This window comes from Kryptolebias marmoratus, linkage group LG16, assembly GCF_001649575.2.
Source record: "Kryptolebias marmoratus isolate JLee-2015 linkage group LG16, ASM164957v2, whole genome shotgun sequence".
Taxonomy (NCBI): domain Eukaryota; kingdom Metazoa; phylum Chordata; class Actinopteri; order Cyprinodontiformes; family Rivulidae; genus Kryptolebias; species Kryptolebias marmoratus.
In genome coordinates, this window is record NC_051445.1 from 10,774,047 (window position 1) to 10,800,267 (window position 26,221).

The following is a 26,221-nucleotide window of genomic DNA, read 5'->3' on the forward strand; positions in this document are numbered from 1 at the left end:
AAAGCCCGCCGGAGAGGGTGACCCGTGAGCGCGTCTCGCCGGAGTCACGCGGCTGGTTGAGCAACACGGGAGAGCGAAGCGTGTAACGCCGGCCGGGCCACCCGCCCGCTGCTGAATCACGTGTTTTTAAGATGTCTTATTTAAGATGTGTGTGTGTGTGTGTTTGTGCTCCGAGCTGACCAACCGTATCCCGATGGTTTCTGTGTGTCCAGGCACGTTTTCTCTCCGCGACGTGTTTCAGGCTTGATTTAGGACTTTTGTTTTTTTTTTTCTTTTCTTTTGTCAGAAATAAGTTTCTCAGTTCTTTAGTTAGAGATGAATCCCTCTCTGAAAAAGTGTCTGGACATCCAGAACGAACTCCTCTATATTCAGTAAGTTGAAGTGTTTGTGTTTCGACACTATCTCACCAGATGTTTTCAGATGTGATGAGTTTAACCTCTGATACGTGATCTTTACACGTGTACTTCAGCACTCTTACACCCTGTTGTTTGCCGTTTATTTTCCTTTTTTTTTTTTTTTTTTGTTTTAAACCAGAGAATTCACCCGTATGTAACTAACCACCCATAATCATTTTCTCCTCCAGTGCCAGACAGGTTCCTGTACTCTGATTACTTTTTTGGTTTGCTCCCGTATAACCGTATCTCCTCATCCGTCTTTGTAACGCTTCCCTTCAAACTCTACTCTGAATGACTTCCCCATTTTTCTCCCCTCACTTGTTTTTTTTTTATATTATTATTTTAATTTCCTTTTCTGCCATTTTTAGTCTTAATTTGGATTAGTTCTTCCTCCTGCATGTCTCTCTCTCTCACCTTTTAACAAGTGTTTTATCTTCTCATTTCTTTTTCTTTATTTTTACGTCAAAATGTGCAACTAGTCCCTCTCTAGTAAGTATCGTGTCCCATCTGCCGAGCTTTAATAGTTCACGTTGCAGCAGACTAACAACTAAAGCTGGAGGTTTATCTGCACCCCCCCACCCTTCACCCCCACCCCTCTCTGCTCCTGTACAGATCTGAAATGACTAAATGCTATTTTGTAAATGTTGTGTAAATACCTTTTTTTTTTTCTTTGAAAGAATAAAATTCAGGTATAAAGAGTATGAAGACTGGTTTAATTGATGGGTCAACATTTAAACATAAAAATGGTGGAAAGTCGTTATCTGCAGCATTGCCAGATATGTGATAATTATCAAATTTAAACAGTTTACGTTGGTTTTTAAAAAGCCCAAATATACCACAGTTTTGGCATTTCTTTGCCTCCCCTAAAAAAAAAAAAAGTTTTTATTCACACAAACACCCACAAATCAACAGGAAGTCCACTCAGTTAATGATAGTTTGTTTCTTATCTGGCAACCCTTGTTCCCTGACAAATCCGTGACAGTTTCTGATGGCAGGAGGAGGATAATCAGCCGACAGAAAAACTTTATTCGGTTTATTTGTACAAGTCCATTCGCCTAAAAGAAGCTTCACTTCATGTTGATATAATTTGACTCAGATTATCGGCTTTCCAACTACAGATGTGGATTCAAAGATGGACCCTGAAAGAAGCTAAATCAACATAAAAAGGGGTCAAATGTTCACTAAAGCTCATGTAAGGTAGTGTTTTATCATTCAGGAAGTGTTAAATGAATTGGTAATTGGGTATATTTAAAAAAAAAAAAAGCTGGTTTCTGAAGAAACAGACAGAGCTACAAATCTGACCGAGAAAGAAGAAGAAATCAATCCAGAGAAGTCAAAAGAAGAAAGTTTTAACTCGAAGTCTGACAGAAAACAGGAAAGTTTCACACAGAAATGTTAGCGGTTTAAAAAAGAAATTTATCTATAAAAGCAAAGTTCTAATAAAGTAAAAAGAGAAGTTATCAAGTTTAGAACAAAACAAAGAGAAAGGTTGTTTCAGTTTCTCAACCGCATCAAAACGAACTGATTTACTATAAAATAATAAAGTTTAAAAATACAGAACACTTATTAACTCGCCGTTATAAATATAAGTGAGGCGAAATTTAACTTTACAGAAGAAATGCAGATTGTTTTTTTAATGTTTGTGTGCATTTTAATGAGCAACATAAGTCTAATAACTTGTAAAAAACTACTTATTAAAAAAAAAGAACTGACAGATTTTAGAAACCAAAACCAACCCAGATCAGAAGAATCAAACCAAAAGAGGAAATAAGAGGAAAAAAAACAGTTTTATTTAGAGGAGGAAGAAAAATAAAAACACTAAGTAAAGCAGAAAAAGTGCAGCAGGAACAGAAAATGAACTCGACAGCATTTAAGCAAATCTTAGAAAGGAAAAAAGGCAGAAAAAAAAAAAACAGCAGGAGAGCCTGAATATAAAACATCACAAACAGAAACCAGAATCTGTTAGAAAACACAAACAGAAAGGTGGACGAGGAGGAAAAAAAAAACATAAAAACTAACAACCAAACGTCTACTTGAGAAGCTACAAACGTGTGAGAGGTAGATTGTTAGAATAAAGTCCAGACAAACAGCAGCTCGGAGGCGGTGGTGTTGATTCCAGTGAATAACTATCACACACACACACACACACACACACACACACACACACTCGCACTAACAAACACTCAAAAACTGGTTTAGTTACACCAAAAAAAACGAGTGGTTTACACTACAAAAATGTTTTTGTACACTTTGACCCCTGCGACTGATAATAAACAATAATCTCACAGTGTTTAACACCCAAATTCTTTAAATTCAAAAAAACAAAACAAAACAAAATCAATGAAAGGCTTCGATCAAAACCCTCTTGTTGGGCAGATAAATACAGCGTTTAAAACATCGTCTCTGAAAGCGCAGAGGTGGAGACTCGGCTCGTCCACTGTTCTAAGGTTTCAAGATGTCCGTCCGTCCGTCCGTCCCGGAGTTCGGGCCTGCGCGTGCTCTCAGTACGGGGTGAAGCGGTTGTATCCTCCTCTGTACAAACTCGCCTGTTGGCAGAAGGAGACGTAAGAAGAAGGAGCTGCGGGCCAAAATCGGGCGCCGCGCACGTTTGGACTCAGCTCACCATCGTGCCGACTCCGTATGTCGTTGTTGGTCCGACCGAGTGGTGATAGGGGTCTGCGGCTGTGGCGTAAACTCGTCCGTATCTGCTCACAACAACAACAACAACAACAATGAAGGCGTCACAGACTCTTCAGCCATTCGGTCTCTCGTTTTTTAAAACGATAAAGAAAAAAGAAACGCTGTTTGATATTTACGCGCGCCGCGCCTTCAGCTCGACTCCCATTTCATATTGGAGATCTTATTGTCCCGTGTTTTCCTAACTGAGCCCTCTGCCCTCAGGCTGCAGGTTTACTTGTGGTTCCTAGAATTTCTAAAAGTAGAACAGGAGGCGGAGCGTTCAGTTCTCCGGCTCCAACTTCCCGTTTCTGTCCGTGAGGCTGACATCCGATCAACTTTCTAAACTAGAGACTTTCCTTTTTTTGATAAATCCTATAGTTAGGGCTGAGTTGGGTTTCCAGAGCCACGCTATGGGCACAGACTGCTGGAGAACAGGATCGGATGGATCCTCAGGAACATGGTGTCAGGAACCCTCCACCTCTGAGTTCTTGATGGTCAGTCCTTCTGAAGTCTGTTCCCGTCTCCTTGGTTTTGATCGTGTCGTGGGTCAGATTATTTTTCTGTGGGAGTTGCTGTACTTCTTTTCGGTAATTGGACTCACAGTTGATTATAAGGCCTACAACAGCGGTGTCATCTGTTCAGTGACCTAGTGATAGAGTGTCCGCCCTGAAACTGGGAGGTCGTGGGTTCAATTCCTGGCTGGGTCATACCAAAGACCCCCATATACCAAAGACTGTAAAAATGGGACCCATTGCCACCCTGCTTGACACTCAGCATTAAGGGTTGGATTTGGGGGGTTATGTCACCAAATGATTCCTGAGTGCTGCTCACCGCTCCCTCAGGGGATGGATCAAATTTTGCACACTCAGGTGGTACTTTAACTTTAACTTAATTCCTGGCGAAGCTGGCCAGGAAGTGTGAACGGTAGAAGACTAAGTACACACCCCTGTGGTGTCCCTGTGCTTACTGTGGCTGTTTTAGATGTTATGCTGCTAACTTTAACTCCCTCTAACCAAGTCCACGATCCACCTGCACATCCTTTGAGCAGTCAAACACGATGATAACCAGCTATGCGTTTACTAATATTTAACTCGTGGCAGAAAATGGATCAAATAAACAAATTTTTAGTTACCGAACGCGCATTCAGTTATACGCTACAAACCCTTGTGACCTGTTTTTGTTCTCAGATGGCGTTCTCCTTAATTCTCAGTGAAGATGTGTTGGTTAAAGTAAACCGTTGCTTGATTGAGTAACTAACATGGATGCGATTTTTGCAAGCTGCCTACCCGTCACTGTAGGCGGCCGTGGCAGCGGATGCTGGCTGAGCCACTCTGTAAGCTGCAGGGTAGCCGCCCTGCATGGGGGAAGAGTACAATTATATGAACACAAGGCGAGATGAAATGACATTAATCTGAGACGGTAAACGTGCAGCTGCTTACGTAGACTTCTGCTCCGTACAGCCCATCCTGATATACAACCCTGAAAGAGCGATAAAAGGGGAAATTCTTGAGCTTCAAAGTGCCGGACTGAATATTGTCATTTCTTATCGTGTGGGTCTTTTTCTGTTTGTTTGGGGAACCCTCCGACGGGGCCCCTGGCGTCTTACCCGGGGTAGGCGGGCACAGCGGTAGCAGGGGTGGCCGCCGCAGAGCGAATCGTGTTGTAGACGGCTCGGCCGCGGCCTCGCAGCGCTGAGCCCCGGTACGCCAAGGTGGGAGTCGCTACCGGATAAGGAAAACTGGCAACTAGGACGAAAAATAAAACAGAAAGGGAGGGATTTATAAAAAAAAAAAAAAAGATAACTCCAACAGCAGGGAAATGTTGGCGTTATCCAGGTCATTTCTAAGCTGTAAGTTCACCTGTATAGAGTTCAGGCGCATACATCGCCCCCATTACGGGGTTGATCTTCCATCCAGAAGCTGCAAAGAAACAAAGACGAGTTTTACTAAAGCGTCCTCCGTCTTGAGAACGGACTCTGCCGTGAAACGAGGCCATGCTCGCGTTGCTCACTTGAAAGTTCCCCATTTACAAGAGGCGTCTGAGGCTTCTTGGTAACGACTCTTGCCGTGGCGTTATTAACCTGGGAACGTGAACAAAAACCAGTCAAACGGTGGCGGTCTTCAATCTCGACGAGGAAACCTGCGTCCCGTCACCTCAATCTTTCTCCCTTCCACAATCGTCCCGTTCAGCTTCTCTCTCGCTCGGTCTGCCTCTGTGGCGCTCTCGAAGGTGACAAACCCGAAGCCCTGCGAGGGGTAGATTTTATTTCGATGAGGACCCTTCCCATATCGGCTCCGTCTATCGTAACGTGTCCCTACTGCTCACCTTTGACCCCCGTTCGTTGAAGATAATTTCAACATCAAGGATCTTGCCGAATTGCTGCAAGTTTCACAACAGATTGGTCAAAGTTGCGCGACAAGTCGGGTAAACTTCAGAAACGGGAGGAAGGTCCTACCCCAAACATCTGGCGGAGGTCCGGGTCCCTGAAGCGGAAAGGGATGTTGGAGACGTGGAGGCGCTTCGGTTGGGCCTTTCCCGGGCTCTCCTCCTCGCCCCCGCTTCCCGCTCCGGCCCCCGACGACCCCGGCATGCCGAGGGCCTGGGGGTCGGACGTCACGGGAGCCAACGCATCCTCCTTGATGGCAGTGGGGGGAAAAAAAACGAGCCAGAAGAAGGAGGACGCAATGGAGCAGAAACACGAAAATAAAAAAAAGACAGAAAGGGGAGAAATGGAACAGAGCGTCACAAAAAATAAATAAATAAAAGCAAAGACAGAAGATCGGCTCAACAGTTTCAGCAACAATTAAGCAAAAAGATCATTTCCACCAGATCAAGTGATCCAAACCACGTTCAACCAGCATTCAGCAACCAGTGATCCTTCTCAGGCAAATGTGAGGAGGCCTAAACTTTAGTAAAGTGTCTGTGGATCCATGCCTGCTGGGGGAGGAGAAAAACTAAGGCCCAAAAATGATTAAAATAAAGCTACAAGTGAAAACTTTAATTCAGCCTCTAAACAAGTGTAATTACATTAAATACAGTATAAGTGAGTACACCTTTGTGCCGCGTCATTCAAATACAACCCGTGCTGCCTTAAAATAATTGTTAATTTTCAGTAAAACATTCAGATATTTGTTCCTGATGATGTGATTGATTGAGGATACCCAGATGCTGTTTTACTTTCTTTCATTTTTTATTTTTTTTTAATAAAAGTGACATCCCCTGGTCCCATCTGACACACCAGGCTGCAGCTGTTCGAACTATTAGTACAAAGACTCATTCAAACCTTCCGATCCAAGTGAATATTTTCCACATGAAGACATGTAAACATCCACGCAGACACATCCCATTTGTTCAGAATTATCAGACCTTTTTTTTTGTGGTGGGGTAATTTTGAAGTCATGTTTATGCTGTTAGGAAATATACACAGTTTAGTTTCACAATCAGACATTTTTTTGTCATTAGAAACACATTTTTGGGGTTGTTTTATTTTTTTTTAGCACTGCGCAAGAGTCTTGATTCATTTTTCATTTCTTAATAATTTAACTCTCAGGAGATGGACTTCCTTGGAATCTGTTACATTTCTTTTGAAGTTTTATTTTTGGACTTTGGCTCCTTTTTTTCACTTTTACAAAATTCGGCTCATTTCGAAGCTTTCGAGAGGAAGAATTCAGAAAATAACTAAAAATCGAAAAGGTTCCTCCTCACTGCGACTCGTTTCGCTGCACGGCTCACAAATGATGCCGCGCAAAGGCGTCCTCACTTCTTTTGTACACTGTGACATCTGTGTCATGCAGAACCATTCAGAGGCCCGTGTGCCAAAACACAAAAAAAAACATTCACTACCCACAATGCACCACAATGCTGGTGTGCACGCATCTCTGCGCACGCACTTTTGTGCAGGTTGAGCAGCGCCGTCAACCGCTGGCGATATTAACAAAGTTAAAAGGAATTTATGTTTTTTTTTTAGAGCAAATGAACAAGACCATAAAAAGAAAAAGAAACAACATTCTGCTCACAGCAGCATTGAGCCGTAAGAGTAAAATAAAAAGAGCGAAGAGCTTCGGGAAAAGGAAATCTGCTGTTCTGAAGTAAGGACTGCAGTTTAAGAGACCGGAGTATTAGCATTCTAGTACCAAGAGGCGGATGAGAAGTGAAAAAAAAAGGCCTCAGTGAAGCGGCGAACGATCAAATTAAACCAGAGGGAACAAGGCAGAGACGGTGCGCAGGAAGCTTCAAATGAGGAGGGTGATGAGAGGAAGGGGATCAAAACCGGAGGGTCAGTCTCGGGTCATGGTGCTGCGGTTCTGCCAAAGGTTAAAGGTCAATTATCATGGGGCAACAATTATTAAGGGGGGGGGGGAGGTAGAGAGGTGCATTCACCCGGGGACACGTTAACGCACACGACACAAGCCACAGGTGGACTGTGACTGCAGAACACACACACACAGAGTGGAGGGGGTTCAGGGGGACACAGGGGGTTCAGTCGGGTTGTGGTGTCAAGATGTCACGATGCAGGTTTGTGTTCTGGACCTGAGCGATATTTCGGGCTCATCTGGTCAGCCCCCCCTCCCTCCCTTCCTCCGCGGCGGCGTCTCAACTGTCCCTCAGAAAATCGGCATCGGACCCCCCACCCCCGAGTTTGTCGGGGGCTCTAGTAATAAAATATCTGGACGGGGGCCACAAAAGAGACACCACTGGTGAGAGGAGGAAGAGAGAAGAAGGAGGCAGAGCCGGCCTGCCTCACAGACAAACAAGCGTTTTTCATCAGGGCGGGGGGGGGGGGTTTTTTCTACGTCTTTTTTCAACAAATATGTCCCCCCGTTGCCATAGTGATTTACATTCTCCAGCAAGCTAACGCTGCTTTGCTAACACACGCTAAAACACCCGACAAAAGCACCGGGTTTCAGTGGTCTAGTCTAAGAAAACCTTTATTTAACTTCATAAAAAGTTGCCACATTTTGGTCCCCAAGAAAAGTCAGAGAAGATGTTAAAAGGATTCATCCTCTGGGGACCATGAACTTATGTAAAAGTCAACTTGAAGTCATTCATGTTCCCTTACAGGCAAGTAAAAAATTATTTTATTACTTAAATGTTCAGTGTTTTATTTACTTTTAAGAAAGAAGGGTAAAATAATTACAATAGTTACATATTTTTCCCAATTGTATTTACAAAATGAATAAAAAATTGCTTTCAAAGTGTTTTTATTTACTCCAAGTAAAAAAAATTGCCAATAAAATTTGAAAAATGTGGATTCTTTTTCATTTAATTAAAAAAGATTCAGAAAAAACTACATTTAAATCTTAAAAATGATTGTTTTATCAGAGGATTCATCCTCTGGGGACCATGAACTTATGTAAAAGTCAACTTGAAGTCATTCATGTTCCCTTACAGGCAAGTTAAAAGTTATTTTATTACTTAAATATTCTCTATTTTTCATTTACTTTAAACTAAATAAGAAATAGAGGTCAAATAAATACTATAATAATAGATTTAATTACAATAAAAGTAAAATATTTGCTTTTAAAGTGTTTTTATTTACTCCAAGTACATAAAATTAACAATTAAAATTAAAAAAATGTTTTTTTTTTTCTATTTAAATAAATAAGAATTGGAAAAAACTACATGTAAATCTTACAAATGTTTTATTTAATGTTTGATTTTTTTTTTAAATTATTGATTTATCAGAGGATTCATCCTCTGAGGACCATGAACCTATAAAAGTAGAGTTAGTTAAAAAACAAAACCCTGCTTGATTTAGATTATTTACTAAATACAGAGAAATGATTGGAAATGGTATAAAATGTTGTTTTTTTGTATTGTATTATATTAAAATAAATCAGTAAACAGATGAACCAGAAAACAGATGAAATGTAAATATTTACAAATAAAATGTTTTAACTTCTGTTTTACTATCAGCAGAATAAGGAGGAGAACGAAATGTTTATTTTCAACACCAAATCTCCCCTCAGCTGTTCTGCGACCTTTCCGTAGAAGGAGGGGAGGAAGAGGAGGAAGAGGAGGAGGAGGAGGAGGAGGAAGGGTTCTAAATATAGAGGGAAACTTTAGCTGCTCGTGTTGCTCTGCAGCACGTCTGAAAAGACTTTGCTCGCGCGAACCGACCGAGGATCGTGTTTTATTGGGGCACGGCGTGAATTCCAGGGCCACTCCTACCGTGGCGCTGGGGCTCAGGGCGTCGGGCCCCTCGTGCTGGGGCCCCTGGTAGACCCGGAGCTGAGGGTGGTCCGGGTACTCCGAGCTGTGGTGAGCCGAGCCAAAGTCCAGCGCCGCCAGCCTGCCCGCCGAGGCCGCCGCGCCTTGACCCGGCGGCGGTGGGTACGACGGCGGCGGGGCGTAAACCTGAGGGAGGGCAGGGTCCCCGCTGCCGGGGCCCGCCTCCTGAGCGGGGGCCCCCTGTGGAGAGGAGGAGAGGGAGAACCGGAGTAAACAAATAAACAAACAAACCGGCTGTTTTACTGTTTTACATGTAAAAATATATTTATATATTATAAGGAGGCGCAGAATAAAGGGGCGTTCCACCAAATTTGAAATATGCAGCACAAGAAAAAACATTTCTTTATTCATCTTTGACTTTATTTATTTAAAGATACTGAAAAGAACAGACTAAAAAACACGATAAAGGTTTCTTCTCAAACAAAAGTGTCAATAAAAACCTCTAAATCGCTGCCAAGCCTTTTGTCTAACTCCACACATTTAAAGTTTCTTCATATTTAAGCAACAGTTTTTTAAATTCAAGCACGTGTCTCGAGCATATTTTGATTTAAGCGATAAACGTACTGTTCTTGTCTTTTTAGTCCACTAAAATTCCCACGGATTTTGAACATTTTGATGAAACTAGTTTGTCATGAAGGAAGTTTTGATTTAACCGTGCCAACAACAAACTCTTCAGTCTCTGCTCCGGTTCTTCTTTCCGACTGAAATACTTTCTCTGATCGATCAAAGACAAACTAAACGGCGGAATAATTTACCTTTGATTCAGAACAAACAAGCAAAAGGAGACAAAGTCAAACATTTTTTCTGCTGAAACAGAACACAGATGAGAGGAAAAGTTTAAACACAGAAGCAGTCTTACCCGCCTTTCTTGAGTTCGTCTCTTTCTGATGCTTTGTGTGGCGACTGCTGCGTGCTTTAACGCCAGCTGCCCCCCCCGCACACACACACACACACACCTGCACCTCCTCCACCAACCACAACAAACCACCGCCGAGGTTAAAGAGCAGCAGCTGCTCACATCTGGATCTGTCAGTCACCAAACAGGATCGCGGCTTCATCACAGTTAAGGATTCCGGGGGGGAATCTCTCTAATTCCAACCCTGGAAAAACCTTCCCGTCCTCTGTTTTTACACACAAACTCCAAGCAGCTAACATCAGACTCTTTGACTCTTAATTCTTGCAAAGAAAACAACTTTTTTTTATTACAATGCTTCTATTTTTAATGGAGTGTGAAAAGTTTGTTTCCAGTTTCTGCTTCGTTAAAACTGAAATAACAGTTTTGTGTCTCATTTATCACAAGAAGCATGAATATCCTGTCGATGCTTTTCCAAAAAATGAAAGGTTTCATTGAACACTTTATTCTCTCGGACTCATAAGAACGCTCTTATCGTTTCTCTGGTTCGAGGGTTTTGAATCAAACCTCCAGTTTGTGAATCAGAGTGATTTTATTTTATTTTTGCCTCTTAAACACCGTTCTTTACTCAAGGAGCCCCGTTTCCTCTCGTTACATTCTGAATATTTTACTGTTGTTTATAAAAAAGCTGATTTTTTTTCCTTTCCAACCTTTGAAATGTGTCGAAAAAACGGTTTATTTAAGATCAGCTTTGAGGTTTTTTCCTGAACCTGATTAAGTTACTTTTGGGGCCTAAAACGCTGAGACGCCCACAAAACAGAGCTTTACTTTTTCTGACTTCAATGTTGCCTCAAAAAGCACAAATAAAATCTCAGAAGAAGCCTAAAGGTGTCCTCTGCTCACAACACACGGTCAGGATTAAAGGGAAATAACAAACCGGTGGGTCGGTCCTGATATTATCCTCCATCTTTAGTGTCTAAATCTCAAACAAAGCTCTGGCAGCGCTCAGAATATGTGTTGGGGATGACTCTCAGCTACTACCATGCCACATTTCAGCTCAATATCTGGCAAACTAAAAGATCAAGGCTGACCTCAAAGGTAATCAGTTGTAGCTCAGGAGGTGTTCTGCTCGCAGTCGGGAAAGGCGGGCGGTTACATGATCGCCCATCTGCCATGATAACGGAGAGTCTGGACCTCCTCAAACTCTTAGATAAGGTCGTTTTGGTGCCCGACCCTCAACCACACAGGAAGAGGGAAAACAGGAGGCTCAAAGCCACGTTCACGAGCAAGACAGACGGCCTTCGTTGTGAATTTAAATGACAATTATTTTGTATATTGTCATTTAGTTTAGACTGAGACACTGACAGATCACGCCTAAATTCAGCTTTGCTGTCCTTAACGAGCCTGATCTTTGATTATCTGATTACCTGATCATCTCAGGAAACAACCGATGTGTGACTCAAGTGACCCTTTAGACCAGGGGTGGACAATCCTGGTCCTCGAGGGCCACCATCCTCCATGTTTTCCTTGTTTCTCTGCTCCAACACACCTGATTCAGTGGTTAAATCACCTCTTCATGTCTTGCAGAAGCCTGATAATCACCAATTGATTTAAATCAGGTGTGTTGGAGCAGAGGAACAAGTGAAACCTGCAGGATGGCGGCCCTCCAGGACCAGGGTTGCCCATTCCTGCTTTACACAGAGGAGTGGAGCTAAAAGCTGCCTGTTAGATTTCAGCATGAAGCGTCTTTTCTCGCTCCCCGCAGGAGTCATTGTATCCGCCAGCTGCCAGGCCCGATTCAGTGTCACGCTGTCAGCAACCGGAGAGACGCGGGGCTTTTCTTTCGGGATCGCCATTTGTTCGCTCTCGCCCTCGTCTCCTTCCTCAGCTGTCGGTTTGAGGTCAGAGGTCGACGACTCGGAGGCAGGTGCCCCTCGCCGTGGCAGCTGCTGCAGGATTTATGCACGGCGTGACGACGGGAGCCGCAGATGCGCCAACCCCAACGGCGGCAGCGTAGTGAAGGGCAACTCTTTTCAGTTTTCCACGCCGCTTTTCTCGGATTTGGAAGTTTTGCTCAGGTTTCGTGAGCTCGAGGATCTGGGACGGAGGTCAGAGATCTGCGAGCGGACTTCAAAACGCATCTGCTGAAACCTGAGCGTCAGCCGATGCTGCACTCCAACAGAAGGAGGGTTCAGACTTTTTATTATTTTATTATTTTAACCCTCCTGAGGCCCTCAAAAGAGAGATAGAGAGAGAGGCCACAGGGCTAAACGGGGGGGGGCAGAAGAAGAATTGCTTCAAGATGAAGCGTCTCATTCCTCAGAGTTTTTTCTTTTCAGCTGCGACTTGATTTAAGGCAGGGGTCTCCAATCCTGGTCCTGGAGGGCCACCATCCTCCATGTTTTCCTTGTTTCTCTGCTCCAACACACCTGATTCAGAGGTTAAATCACCTCTTCTTGATCTGCAGAAAGCCTGTTAATCACCCATTGATTCAAATCAGGTGTGTTGGAGCAGAGGAACAAGTAAAACCTGCAGGATAGTGGCCCTCCAGGACCAGGATTGGAGACCACTGATTTAAGGCCTTTAAGCAGCAAATCGCTCCGAAACCCATTTTTCTCAACGGGAACCTCCGGTGTAAAATTTAGGCTCGAGGCGCCAAGGTTCAGATGCACGACAGGCAGGTTCTGCGTCCAATTTGAGCTCAGCTGGCTGACGTCCGAGACACGGAGGTGACAGGTCCTCCTCTGGTGACTCTCAGCTCAGGAGGAGAGGACTAAAAATACCTCCGGTGTGAAGTATAGTGACAAGGTAGAGAGATGCCAGATGCCTTCTGGCATCAGTGGTATGTCAGGGACACTTGCTGCTGGACCAGAGGACTAAAGATAACACCTCACGAGTCCTTACTGTTTGCTAGAAAAGATGGTTTACAATCACTGATTACTTCTCTTGTGCGTCACTAAACTCATTTAGATTAATCCAAGAGAAGGATCGTATGTTCCCTTTATTGGAAATGTGTTGCACAAATGTAAAAGCGACCACTTTGGAGCTTAAATGATTTGTTTAACCTCCTCAAAAGGGTGGAAAAATGCAAGAAATGTTTGGATTTAAACTTCTAAAGTAAACAAAATCCACAATGTTGTAAGTGTAGCTTTTGGGTTTTCACTTTTTTATGAAATAAAACAAAAAAATTAGCTTCATTTTGATATTTTCATTGGACACAATCATGTAAACTACCCTTAAATAAATAATAAAAACGACTGTCTTGCAATTTTAAAGCGTGCAGAAATATTTTTACTTTTAGTTACTTATGGCTTGTTTCTGGCAGGTGAAAACGATGCCACTCCGCTTTTTAAATATGCCTCTAACGAGTCGTAGCACACGTCTGTGTGGCTGTAACGAGTTGCAGAAGAAACAAAGAGTTTACCTGAACTATGCTGGGGTAGCATGTGGTGGTCTGTGGGTAGACGGGGAGTCCATAAGGCTGGAGGATCACAGTGGGTGAGGAGAGCATAGCCCAAAAACCAAGGAGACGGGGGAACAAAGGAAGATAGGGAGGGGGAGAAGGAGAGAGGACAGCAGGGGGAAAGGGAAAAACCTTGAACGCAACACAGAAGAGCAGGCAATTAGGCTGGAAAAGAAAAAAAAAAAAAAAAGAAAAAATCCCAGATAGAAGCAGCAAAATATCCTTAAAGGTGACGGGAGAGAGGGCTAAAACTGTGTTTCACCACATAGGTGAGTCGAAAGCACAAAGAAGGTCCACAAAAGAACAGATTTTCTGTCCGGGAAGGACAGGGTATAAAGCAATGAAAGTGAAAACAAGTGAGCTTCTGTGTGTCCATCAGTGGATCATGCAGGATGACAGACAGAAACACATGTTCAGGCTCTCCTTTCAGAGTTATATAAATAGTAATCCATGTCCTTCTCCGAGTTTATCATCTTACCTCCCCTCACTATCACACACAGCTTCTTGCAAGATCTGCCACTGCTTGTTGCACATTTTTGAATAGTAAAGAGCAAAATTTGGGGTTCAGTGTAATGGGGGGAAATATAAACTAAAAAGTTCCACTTCTGATAAATGTGACTCTAATCCCTCATTTCTTGATTGTAACTTACACAATGAATAAAACAAAATTAAAAAAATGTATGTCTTGTCAAAAATGTCAACGCTTTCAGCTGTTTTCTTTTCTGACCAACAGAGTGCGACAAACAAACTTGGTTCTCTTCCGGTCCGGCACCGAGAGGCATGATGGGAAGTGTAGTCTGACGTCAGTGCTATAAAAGAACGCGAGCTCCGGGTGACTTCCTCTTTACTACGTGAGCCTGAGCGAAGCAGGTATGTCCCGGTACTTCGTGTCCTAAAACAACACATTTTAACCTGTATTTGGAGCTGTGCACACGCAGACGATGTCATGAGATAAAATTAAACTCAAACGAGCGTCTTTAAAGATCTAATTAATGTTCTTTTATGGATTTTAAAGACGGATTACTCGGCTAAGCTAATGCTAACACTCCCGTTAAACAACGTGGTGCGGCTAAAGGCCTCGTCGTGTGGTTGAATTAGATTAGCGCCGTTCTTACACAATATTTTCACTATTTCTAACGATAATAACAACGTTAACATGTCTTAAATGGCTTATTTCTGTCTGGAAATTAATCTGCAAATATTTGGTAAACTCCACAGACAGTTTATGATATTAAAAAGAAGAAAATTGTGCCTTTTTATATAAGAATTCATCTTTATATCCATCTTTAAAAAGTCAATTTAATCATACCTAAAAATAATAATAATGCCTGTTATGGGGAGCTACAGGCCTGTTGTATAAAGTTTATTTGTTTGTGAATTCACCTGCAAATGAGCACTTTTGTCCAATTGGCAGAAAACGTATCCATATATTTAAATATTATAATATAATCTATAATGATTTGTTATTGTGGTTTTCTGTTGTTGTAGCAGCACAAAGTGCACCAGATGAAGCTAATTTGTAAAAGTAATAAAGATGATTAAGTAACTGAAGGTGCAATAAAATGGAAAAGTAAATTTTTTAAAGTTGTTTTTTATCATAATTCAATAATAAAATTAGATTTCAAGATTTTTTGTCGTCTTTACAGGAACTTGAAGTGTGCGATTTTCAAATAAGCTACATTGTGTTGTTTAAAGTGTGCTATTTATCAAACATTGAATGTTTTGTTTTGCTATTTACAAAATATCACCCACTTTAAGCAACCCTAACATGACCACTAGCAGCTAAAACCTGCTTGTTTGTGTTACAAGTTGAAAGATTTTGAGGAAAATGCTGCATCCCAGCGTTTACAGATGTTTAACAATATTAAAGAATGCATTCTGTGCTTAAAGCTAATGGTTTGACACCGCAGGCGCTATAAGCCACCATGCCCGTTGCCAGAAGTTGGGTTTGTCGTAAGACGTACGTCACTCCCCGCCGTCCCTTCGAGAAGTCCCGTCTCGACCAGGAGCTGAAGCTCATCGGTATGTTTTCACTCAGCAGCCGAGTCGTCTCGTTGCCCCGTTGTTTCTGTCTCATCGGTCTGAACCTAAACTGTTGACTGTTCTCAACCTTTCAAGGCGAGTATGGGCTGAGGAACAAGCGCGAAGTGTGGAGGGTGAAGTTTACTCTGGCCAAGATCCGCAAAGCTGCCAGAGAGCTGCTCACTCTGGACGAGAAGGACCCCAAGCGTCTGTTTGAAGGTACGCTAAAGAAAGGAAGACCAGTTTGTGCTGGCCAATGATTTAAATCTAAATCGTCAGACTCTGCTATAGTGTCAAGAATTCCTCGTCAATGAGGCCATCATTGTACTGAAAGTTACGTGCTGCATGTGACTCTTAAGTTTCAACGTCTGAATTCCCCTTCTGTGACCCTATTCCCTCCCCAGGTAATGCCTTGCTCAGGCGTTTGGTGAGGATCGGCGTGCTGGATGAGGGTAAGATGAAGCTGGATTACATCCTGGGTCTGAAGGTGGAGGACTTCTTGGAGAGGAGGCTGCAGACGCAGGTCTTCAAGCTCGGACTCGCCAAGAGCATTCACCACGCCCGTGTTCTCATCCGCCAGAGGCACATTCGGTGAGTCCTCTGAAAAACATCAAACGATTAAGGGGCTTTTTTTTAAAAGGGGGACTCATGAGAAACTGTCCCTGCTTCCTCTTCCATCAGAGGACCACCGACCTGTAGCTCGTCTCGTTGAGCTCAGTTAAACGTTTCAGCAAGGTCAATTCGGTAGCAAACCGTATACCTTGTCAGTAGACATTGCCCAGAGCCAATCCTGTCGACGGGGCTTCAGAATGTGCCGCTGATGTTGTGGCTGTCAGGTGAGGTATGGGGGATTGCACCTCGGGCAATTGTAGTATTCCCCGCTACGTGAATGCTTACAATCAGGCTGATGATTTAAATATAAAATAATCAGAATTTCATTGGTGTCAACGAATTCCTCGTCAATGAAGCCTGCAGTAAATTGCCGCCGCCGGCTGATGCTGTTTTTTTTTTTTTGTCAAACTGAAAGCAAAGCTGTTTTCGATGTCCTCTTTCAACGCTTTTATTTCCTGTCTTGGCAGCGTGCGCAAGCAGGTGGTGAACATCCCTTCCTTTGTGGTGCGTCTGGACAGCCAGAAGCACATCGACTTCTCTCTGAGGTCTCCGTACGGCGGCGGACGCCCCGGCCGCGTCAAGAGAAAGAACGCCAAGAAGGGTCAGGGTGGCGCCGGAGGAGCCGACGACGAGGAGGAGGATTAAGAAGGACGTCGTCTTCAAAGTACTTCCTCTTGTGACAGAGTTTTCAATAAAAATTTGGTATAAATACCAAAACCAAATAACTGAACTGTCCTTGTTTTTCTTTTTTTAAAAAATGTTTAGACTTTTCTGTGCAGTTTAGTGTAATTATCGTTGCTCTGTGTGCTGTGGCAATCCCTGAAGAAGGGAGCGGCCGAAAGAACAAACTTAGATGCTTCAAATCAAGAATCTTGTTTTTCATGTTTTGTTTTTTTTTTTGCAAATATGTCTTATAGAACTAATGCTTTTCAGATTCTGTCTCCAAATAATTGCAAACTTGTGACTCCAATTACTAGCTGCTGAAGTGTCCATTTAAAGTTTCATTAAGCTTTTATATATTAGCGTTTCGTACGGGTGCTTGAAATCCTTGAAAATGCTTGAATTTTAACAAACAAGGTTTGGAAAGTGCTTAATTTCTTTATATAGCCATTAAAAGTGCTTGATATTTTTAAGTGCACAGTTTTGTAATAAAGAGCACTCTAAACGTTAAATTAAAAAATCTTGGTTTTATATTTTTATGTTAAAGGCACAAATATAGGGAGCGGCCATTTTGGCCTTTTAAGTCTCAAAGCGTCACTGCCGCTCAGAGTGAATTAAATCTGGAGGATTTTTAGTTTAGCTCCTGTTTGTTCTCTGACCAGCCAGGTGTAGACAAGTGTTTGTGAGACACAGTTCAAAACATTAAAAAATTGTCTCTCCAGTATCCATGAACACTTTGTGCCTCCGTCTCTGCAGAACAAATCTGGCTTGAACCCTTCATCTCTTAGTCTGCTTCTGCCTTTTAGCTTTAAATCACAGCTCAGCTGGTGACGATTAATTAGCTTGTTATTTAACTCATAAATTTCTTTTTGGACTACAGTTGGAGAACCGTGGTTGTGGTGAGGAGCACGGAGCTCTGTAAGGGGTGTTTTATTGTGGATTCAGCTGAAGGCGTGCACCCTTTAGATTCAGTTTCTCTTTATTGTTTTCAGGCTTCACAGCTGCACATTACAGTGATTTGTTTTACTGTCTTCAGCTTTTTACCATTTTGTTCCAGTACAAACCAAAGAGGGGCTTCTGTTTCCCCATTTCTGGTCCAATGCTGCCACCTTTAGGGTATTTTTCTTTTTCTCAGCCTGTTCAGCTTCTAATATCCTGCCTCATAATAATCATATTGGCTTCCAGTGCTTAGAGGTTGCATTTTTTACCTGTTTACAATCGTGAAAAGACTTCAGCTTCAACCAGCAGCTTTCAGAACAAGTTTTCTAGTTCCTTATTAGTTTATAGTGTAGCAAGCAATGATTTCAAAAACAAAAGTGTAAGAGCGTACAGAAAACCTTGAGTAGTGCCATAAATGTTGTAATGAGCTCTGCAGGAACCGGTCCACAATTAATTGAAGTGAAAGGAGTCGTGGAGAGCAAAAGCTGTGGGGCAGGAAGTTCAGATTGTTGCCCTCGCAGCTTTACGACTTCTGAGAGGAGCTTTACGACAAGTTAGTAATAACAGCAGCTGTTAGTGTCTCTCCTCCTGTGTTTGTTGTTTTGGTTTCCCACAGTCACAGTGACGAGCCAGTGGCCTCGTCTAACAGACCCCAGCATCGACACGCTGCTTGGGTCGAATCTGTCAGGGTCACACGGTGCAGAGCTGAGCGTGTTCCTCTTCAGCAGCTAGAAGGGAATCTCTTGCATCGTGGCGGCGCAGACATCACATCTGGCTGACAGCTGGGTACGATCCTGATGTTGTGAGAGTCCAAACTTGGTCAAAGTCATCCTGTTACAGAAAACAGACACACAGGAAGGAATGTGCATCGATGTTAGCTTAAATGGAGCAGTATATTGTATTGATAAAAGTATTTTTCATGTTCATATTTTCCAGATATTCCCTTTTATATCAAGAACAGTATACTAATTGAATAAACACGTTACAGCTTTTTGTTTTTACATTCATTAACTCACCTGCGCGAGTCCCAAACAGCAAAACTGAAGGATGTCTTTGTCCAAAAAAACCCCACCATCAACAAACCCCGTTGTTTGTCAAGTCAGCAAGCAAGCGCAATATTTTTTTCCGACGTGACCCTTACGGTGCTCCGTAGTATAGGGTTGCGAATGATAAACGGTAGCGCCGAATGACTTATATACTACTTTATACTAGTAAATAAGTCATTGGTAGCGCCTTTTTTACATCCGAGTTTTGCAAAACGTTTTCTAATGCTTATCGACATTGAAAGACTGAAACATATTCTACCTTAGGGTGAAAAATACAAAAAAAAAAAATAGTCATTGGTCGGGTCCACACCCCTGCAGTGAGAATGGTACGGTCCGCCTTCAGCCGTTGACGTAGCGGGCGTCACTTTGCGTCAACCAGGAAGTGAAAACTCTCCCACCTGTGAGGTGTGAATGAGCTGCTGCAGAGGCGTTACCTTTAAAGACAGTGTTGAGCTGGAAACCGACGTTATTAAGACTGGAGATTATCTCTATAAATGTAAGTAAAAAAAACAAACATTTTTTGGCCACAAATGAGGGAGTACTTTAGACACGTCGATGCTGACATCCTTCTAACGGCGTTTTTAGCTGATAAAAACGGCCTTCAAAATGTCACGTTTGTTTTGTGTCAACAAATGTTTTTTTTTCTTTTTAAAAGCTTCTATAATTAGTTTGCATCCTGCTGCTTTTTGTCCTGTTAGGCATAGCTTGTTGACGGCAGTTTCATTTTGTTTTTTAAAATATATATTTATAAAACCCTGACTTTTTAAAGTGATGCAGACAGAGAAAGGCCCCGAGCCGCAAGATGTTAGCTTTACCACAGAGAAAATGTCTAAATAAGGAAGACTTTTGGTTCATCCGGAGGCTGTGTGTTGTGAAATGAATGAGACGTAATCATCTTTGCTGCCAAAACTGTGATGAGGAAGTTCTGATGTTCATGTAAATCTGTGAAACCCAGCTCGTCTGAACACGTCCTGACTGCAGATTACAGCCCCAGAAATGGCAAAGGAATGGTCTAATACTCAAGGTTTTAACACAATGCTGCTTAAAGCCATATGCTTTGCTTTAAAGAAGCATTAAGTATCTCTTCAGCAATAGTTATTCAGGTTTTCTTTGGACTTATGAAGCTTCTCTCTGAATTTTCAGTGTAATATTTCTAAATGAATTCTTTTTTGTTTATCTACCAAGCATCAAGCTCAGGTAAATGAACCTGTATGGTGTTTAACTATGAGTCTGATCTGTAAACAAACAAACAAAAACACAGTCTGACCCGCTCACTTTCAAGTGTTTTGCACAAAGAAGACTGTGATTCCTAAAAAGCGGAAAGCTTAACACATCTTGGCACGGTCTGAAACACGCCCTGGGGTTGACATAAAAACAAACAAACTATAAAAAACCAAAAGTACCAGGCATGTAAAGAATAAATGGATAACATCAGCGTTTGGAGACCTTCGACGCATCGTAAACAATTAAACAAAAAGACAATATTCACTTTAAGTTGTTGGGATTTTGTCCCTAAATTCTACAGACTTTAATAAATACTTTTAATGCATTATTCTTCGACTTCAAATCATCATTATTAAAATTATAATGACGCTTGTTTGCTTGTTCTGTTTTGCATCACTTGATTTGATTTATTTATTTGAATTAAAAAATACAGAATTCGCCAAAAGGCTGTTTTGTTTTTTTATCTGTAGTCCCCTGGCCATGATATTTAAAAGGGTAAAAAGTTCAAGAATCCAAATAAGACAGTTATTTTATAATGTCTGTCACAGATTTTTCCTTCCTGATTCAGTTTAAAGCAGATTGTTTGTTTCCTTCCAGCAGAGCCATGTCTCCCGATGAACTGGTGTATTTGGGAGTTCTTGTTGCCTCCATTCCCGTTGGCTTTCTCTTCCGTTATTTCAGTGAGTATCTCCGCCGAGCTGCGGGGCATGAGGCAACGGATGTGCGTGGGTTTTCTGTTTTTTCTGTTGACGTTCGTCATGAGACGAGCTCGGTATCCGCCGAAAGTCTCAGATCAGTTTGTGTCTCGTAGCCGTTGGTTCTAAAGCCAACAAGTTAAAACTGAGTGGCTTTAAAAGCAGCTTGGAGTGTGAAGAAACTGTTCAAACACTTTTGATTTTATTGGACGTGCACTGCAGTATAAACTAAAATATTTGACGGTGCGGTTATTTCCCTCCTCCTGTTGGAGTAAAAACTTATTATCTGCAACAATATATCTGATTATTAGCAGCCACACATTTCTGAGAAGTGCTGATGAGCTCACATGTTTTGTAACATTAATAAACCTGAAGCAGAGTCTGCTGATTCACACGTTGTGTCGTATATTTGTTTTTGGTTTTTCCAGTTTTTAAAAAACAAAATCTAAATGTTTTCCAGGTCCGCCTGTGAAGCAGGGAGCAGCTCTCCTGCTGGGCCTTTTCATCACCGTCGTCTTATGTGACGTCCACACGCTGCACTCCCTGGTGACGGTGATCGGAACGTGGGTCATCATCAGGAGCAGCTGGCGGTGAGGGATCGACGTTCACGCTTTCTAAAAACTTAGCTCACCGCTGGCTCAAATCGAAACGAGGCTGAGTCAGGTCCTCTGGACGGGTTCTTCTTTCATCTGAAAGACTTCTTCAGTCCGAGGAGCTGCAAGCAAACTCAGTCTTATCAGCATCACCTGGTGACCCCATAACTAGTTGTTCACCATCAGCCTGACCAATCATTAGAGCCCTGATGGGCGCTTGCTACTGACAGAGGGCTGAGTGATACGAGGAATAACAGCGTTGTAGGAGGGGGGACAGTTGGACAAAGAGACATCCACTACTGTTAATGAAGGACGGGTTCCTTCACTCCCCTCTCAAACCAACATTCCTCTCTATCAAGGATGTGCACATCTTCATCCCTGAAGGAGTGACCGGTGGCCTGCAAATGGAAAAACAAATAGTTTGCTTTCTTACTTCTTTCTCAGAGCTGATCCGTCTAAGCCAGTGGTCTCCGATCCTGGTCCTCGAGGGCCACTATCCTTTATGTTTTACTTATTTCTCTGCTCCAACACACGGTAGAGACCAGAATCTCGAAGCATGCTACGTGACTTAAATAATTAACCCCGAGCCCTGCTCTCTGTCTCGCAGTCACGCCCCGGCCCTGAGCCTCAGCTGGACCTTCCTCTACCTCCTCTTTTTCCGTCTGGTCACTTGGTTCAACCTGCCACAGCCGACGCCTTTCGCCAACGCCGTGCAGCTGATTCTCACGCTCAAGGTCTGAGAGAAACCCGACGGCGCGCGACAGGAAGCTGCTCTGCGCTCGCGCGAACGCTGCCGTTTTCTTCACGTTTCACCCGCTTCTGTTTTGAACCTCAGATGGTGAGTCTTGCCAACGAGGTGCGAAGCTTCCACGTGGAGAAGAAACGAGACGTGAGCTCTTTCACCAAGTCTCCCGTCATCGGTGGTCTGTCCCAGGAGCCCTCCCTCTATGACATTCTGTCCTATAGTTACTGTTATGTTGGTATAATGACCGGTGAGTCCTTCCTGAATAATGCTGCTCGCTTTAAATTTACAGAAAGTCATATTTTTGTGTGTGTTAGCTCGAAATAACCCTTATTACTGTCAAATTTTCTTTTGCATAATTTTTAACTGATGTCTCTTTTTGTCTTACTTACTGCCACTTGTCCAACGTCGTGAGTCCATTTTATTTTAGTATTTCTCTCGTTTTGTTTCCCCTCTTCAACAATACCCCCTTTTTTTTTTTTTTTTTTCTTCAAACCACGCTGTTCTCCGCTCTTCTCCTTCGTGTTTTTGAATTATCCCGACCTCCCATTTTGCTCACCCTTTTTCTTCTTACCGTCAAACTTTCTCCTTTTTTTTTGTCCCGTCGTCCTGTCTCCACGAAGGTCCGTTCTTCCGCTTCCAGACGTACGTGGACTGGCTGCATCAGCCCAAGCCGCTGGCTCTGCCCGGCTGGGAGCCGTGCCTGCAGCGTCTGAAGCTGGTCCCCGTGTACGCCGCTCTGTTCCTGGCCATTAACGCCGTCTTTCCGCTGCCCTACGTCCGCACGGACGAGTTCCTGGATCAGAACTTTTTCTACAGGTATTACCTCAACAAATGACTGAGCAGCAGTAATTTACACGCACCCAAATGCTCTTAAACTGCTCTTTTTTTTTCATTGGGATAGTTGAATTAGTTTAACCTATAACTGAATCAGCATTAGCATTTGAATTAGCTGAAACTTTAGTTAAATTAGCATCAGCAAAGGTATAGTTTATCTTAGTCTGTTCAGCTGAGGTTCTTAAATCATAGTTTAGTTTTCCTCAGTTTATTTTAATATGATTTAGTCAGTTTTATCCTGCCTTTGCTTGTTTAAACTTATTTTAGTTTGCTTGGCTAAGCTCATTTTATATTTTGGTTTAGTTAAGCCTGTGGTTTAGACAAATTTATGTATTTATTAATTTTTTAAGCCTTCTGACACTTTTAGTTGGCCTTTTATTATATCTTAGTTTGGTTTTCCTCAGTTTATCTTTAGCATGACTTGTTTTAGATAAGTTTAATTTAGCTTTTTATATTGTTGTGTTTTCATGCTGTGAAGCACGTTGAACCGCCTTGTTGCTGAAAAGTGCTATATAAATAAATGTGACTTGAAATTTGACTTGAACTGATCATCCAGACAGAAGATTCTTGTCGAGCCAAATAAACAGAGCAGGAACATCATTTTAACAATGTATTAAAAGGATTATTCACGTTTTCCTTTTGAGTAGTCCGGAGAAGTGTAAGCCGGACACTTCGCAGGTTTTGTCAAAAGTCACGAGTTCGTTGTTTGTTAAATGGAGATAAATAACCTTTATTTTTTTTTCTGTTTTTCTCCGTCAACAGGTTGTTCTATATGGTGGCGGTGTTTTTTGTGTTCAGGATGCGTTTCTACGCTGCGTGGTGTGGAGCTGAGGCGGGCTGCATCAGTGCAGGTCTGGGCTGCTATCCAGAAAATGCGCTTTCTAAACCTGGAGGAGGACCCACCGTCAGCTACAGGTCTCTATGTCTGCACCGCGTCTGATCGGGGGGATGCAGTGTTTTGTTGTATTGTTTTGCCAAAAAGAAAGGCGTTCAGCGTGTGAGCGATTCTTTCTTTTCGTCCCCCCCAGTGCTGATCCGTCCGCTGACGAGAAATACGACTTCAGAACCATCCAGAACATCGACTGTTACAACACGGACTTCTGCGTGAAGGTCCGACACGGCATGCGTTACTGGAACATGACGGTGCAGTGGTGGCTGCATCACTACATCTACCCCAACGCCCCCTTCAAGTCCTACACACTCAGGTGGGCGAAGCAGGCGACGCTTGTTTGCTGTCGGGACGCCTTAAAGCAGGGGTGTCAGACTCCGTTCCTCGGGGGGGCGACACGTGCTCTCCTGCACGTTTTAGACGTGTTCTTGCTTTAAAAACACCGCTTTAAATGGACGACTTGTTGAAGTGCTCCTGGAGAACTTAGTGATTTGGTGAGGAGGTGATTGAACCGTTTGGATGAGGTGTGTTGGAGCAGAAAAACCTAAAACTGTCAGGAGAGCGGCCCTCGAGGCCTGGAGTTTGACCCCCCTGCCTTAAAGGCTCCAGCCCAAGCAGGGATGGTCAAACCTGGTCCTGGAGTCCCACCATCCTGCATGTTTTACTCGTTCCTCTGCTCCAACACACCTGATTCAGTGGTTAAATTACCTCTTCATGTTCTGCAGAAGCCTGTTAATATCATACTGATTCAAATCAGGTGTTGGAGCAGAGAAACAAGTAAAACATGCAGAATGGTGGCCCTCGAGGACCAAGTTTGCCCACCCCTGAGCTCGTTACCGTCTTTATTGCAAAAATAGCTGCGACCGAAGACAAAAAGCCTTCGAGCTTTAGCATCTCTCCCGTCTCTGTTCCCCTCAGGGCCGGCTGGACCATGTTCATCAGCGCCTACTGGCACGGGTTGCACGCCGGCTACTACCTCTCCTTCATGACCATCCCGCTGTGCATCGCAGCAGAATCCGCCATGGAGGCGTCCGTCAGGAGGCGGCTCGGCCCCCGCGGGCAGAACGTCTTCGACTGGGTCCACTGGTTCCTGAAGATGAGGGCCTACGACTACATGTGTATGGGCTTCGTGCTGCTGAAGGCCTCCGACACCGTCAACTACTGGATGTCCGTCTGCTTCATCATGCACGTCGTTGCCGTCTGCTGCATAGTCGCGGGCAGGGCCTTAAAGGGAGGGAAGGGAGACGGGAGGAAGGTGGGGGAGGAACAAAAAGCCGAGGGTGAACAAAGGAAAGAGACAACCGGAGAGAAAACAGACTGAAAGGAGGCATTTCTCGTATGCAGAGTCTGATTTTAGGACAGATAAACTTTAAAAACCCAGCTGAAGGCGTTCCCCCTGGTGTTCATAAACGGAGGGAAACACTCAAGCTCGGTGGATGTGGCGTTCGCCGTTTGACTCGAAGCGGTTCTCTTCCTCACAGGAGCTGCGTTCCGAATGTCAAACGAGGACGACAGATACTGTCTGACAGCCGGGTGTTTTTAAAGGCTGCAGTCTTCAAAAACGAATTAAGAAAGGATGGGAACCGATTGTTGGATTCAACATTATTTTACAACCTCTGCTGGACTGAACGACAGGGATATTTTAGTTTAGAAACAGCTTTACGTTCTGTCCAGGATCTGCACCATCATCAGTACATTCGGGATAAATTCAGACATTAATTGTCTTTATAGTTGTTGGCATCAAGTGTTAAAACAACACGCTCTTAGATTCTCCTTTTTGAACGAATATTTCTGTGCTTTAGCTTTTTCTTGCTGTCCAGTGAAAGAAAACATTTCCATTTTCATAGTTTTTATTTGTCTGCTTTTATAAGCTTCCTCCATCAGGATCCGCTGTGATCGTTTGAATCTGAAAGTAGAAATCGTCGTAGTCCTTCACTGCCGAAACGCCTCCACTGCCGTCACGAACCGTGCAGGATTCAGACCAAAATGTGTCCCAAAGGTCGAGTTTCTCCTCCGTTTCTTGAAAGCTGCCCGTTTGTTTTCTGGCCGCCGCGCAGCTGGAGCGAATTATTATGATCAGATTTGTTTTAAATCTAAAAAAACAAACAAAAAGATGGTCATTTGTTTCAATATTTATGTTTAAAATACAAAGTTTTAGCAGCTATGTGATTTTTTTCTGGCAAAAATGATTCATTAAAAATGTAGATTTTGCTTTTATGTGTTTAAAAACATAATATTTGGATTTTTTTGTAAATAAAGAGTTTTAGTATGACTAAACTCTTAATACAGTCAGCTAAATACAGTGGTTTTATTCACACGTAAACTGCGTGACTCTTTCTTT

At 43.0% G+C, this 26,221-nt stretch overlaps 3 protein-coding genes and 1 long non-coding RNA gene across 5 annotated transcripts; 2 read left to right on the forward strand and 2 right to left on the reverse strand.

The window, feature by feature from the left end:
* Window positions 1-504: 504 nt before the first annotated feature.
* Window positions 505-14,010, reverse strand: rbfox1l (RNA binding fox-1 homolog 1, like). The gene is made up of 12 exons (XM_017415566.3): window positions 13,583-14,010; window positions 9,246-9,485; window positions 5,530-5,709; window positions 5,400-5,453; window positions 5,228-5,320; window positions 5,085-5,154; window positions 4,934-4,993; window positions 4,681-4,819; window positions 4,514-4,553; window positions 4,361-4,428; window positions 3,019-3,100; window positions 505-2,941 (listed from the first exon to the last, which is right to left on the reverse strand). Exons 1-12 carry the CDS (start codon window positions 13,667-13,669, stop codon window positions 2,897-2,899), a joined length of 1,158 nt encoding a protein of 385 aa, XP_017271055.1. The 5' UTR covers window positions 13,670-14,010; the 3' UTR covers window positions 505-2,896.
* Window positions 14,011-14,444: 434 nt separating this feature from the next.
* On the forward strand, window positions 14,445-16,973 carry rps9 (ribosomal protein S9). Its single transcript, XM_017415568.3, has 5 exons — window positions 14,445-14,491; window positions 15,532-15,643; window positions 15,740-15,862; window positions 16,048-16,234; window positions 16,723-16,973. Exons 2-5 carry the CDS (start codon window positions 15,547-15,549, stop codon window positions 16,898-16,900), a joined length of 585 nt encoding a protein of 194 aa, XP_017271057.1. The 5' UTR covers window positions 14,445-14,491; window positions 15,532-15,546; the 3' UTR covers window positions 16,901-16,973.
* Window positions 16,974-17,876: 903 nt separating this feature from the next.
* LOC119617760 lies at window positions 17,877-19,130 on the reverse strand. Its single transcript, XR_005234164.1, has 2 exons — window positions 18,871-19,130; window positions 17,877-18,685 (listed from the first exon to the last, which is right to left on the reverse strand). It is a non-coding gene; the product is annotated as an uncharacterized LOC119617760 (long non-coding RNA).
* A 147-nt stretch (window positions 19,131-19,277) lies between these two features.
* On the forward strand, window positions 19,278-26,197 carry mboat7 (membrane bound O-acyltransferase domain containing 7). Of its 2 annotated transcripts, none has more exons than XM_017415267.3 (9): window positions 19,278-19,396; window positions 20,722-20,804; window positions 21,280-21,409; window positions 22,020-22,146; window positions 22,248-22,404; window positions 22,778-22,973; window positions 23,754-23,906; window positions 24,020-24,196; window positions 24,799-26,197. In XM_017415267.3, the coding sequence occupies exons 2-9, from the start codon at window positions 20,729-20,731 to the stop codon at window positions 25,199-25,201; spliced, it is 1,419 nt and encodes a 472-aa protein (XP_017270756.1). In that variant the 5' UTR covers window positions 19,278-19,396; window positions 20,722-20,728; the 3' UTR covers window positions 25,202-26,197. The 2 variants fall into 2 exon arrangements, with proteins under 2 accessions (XP_017270756.1, XP_017270757.1); XM_017415268.3 differs by having other exon boundaries at window positions 20,725-20,804.
* The last annotated feature ends 24 nt before the right edge of the window (window positions 26,198-26,221 follow it).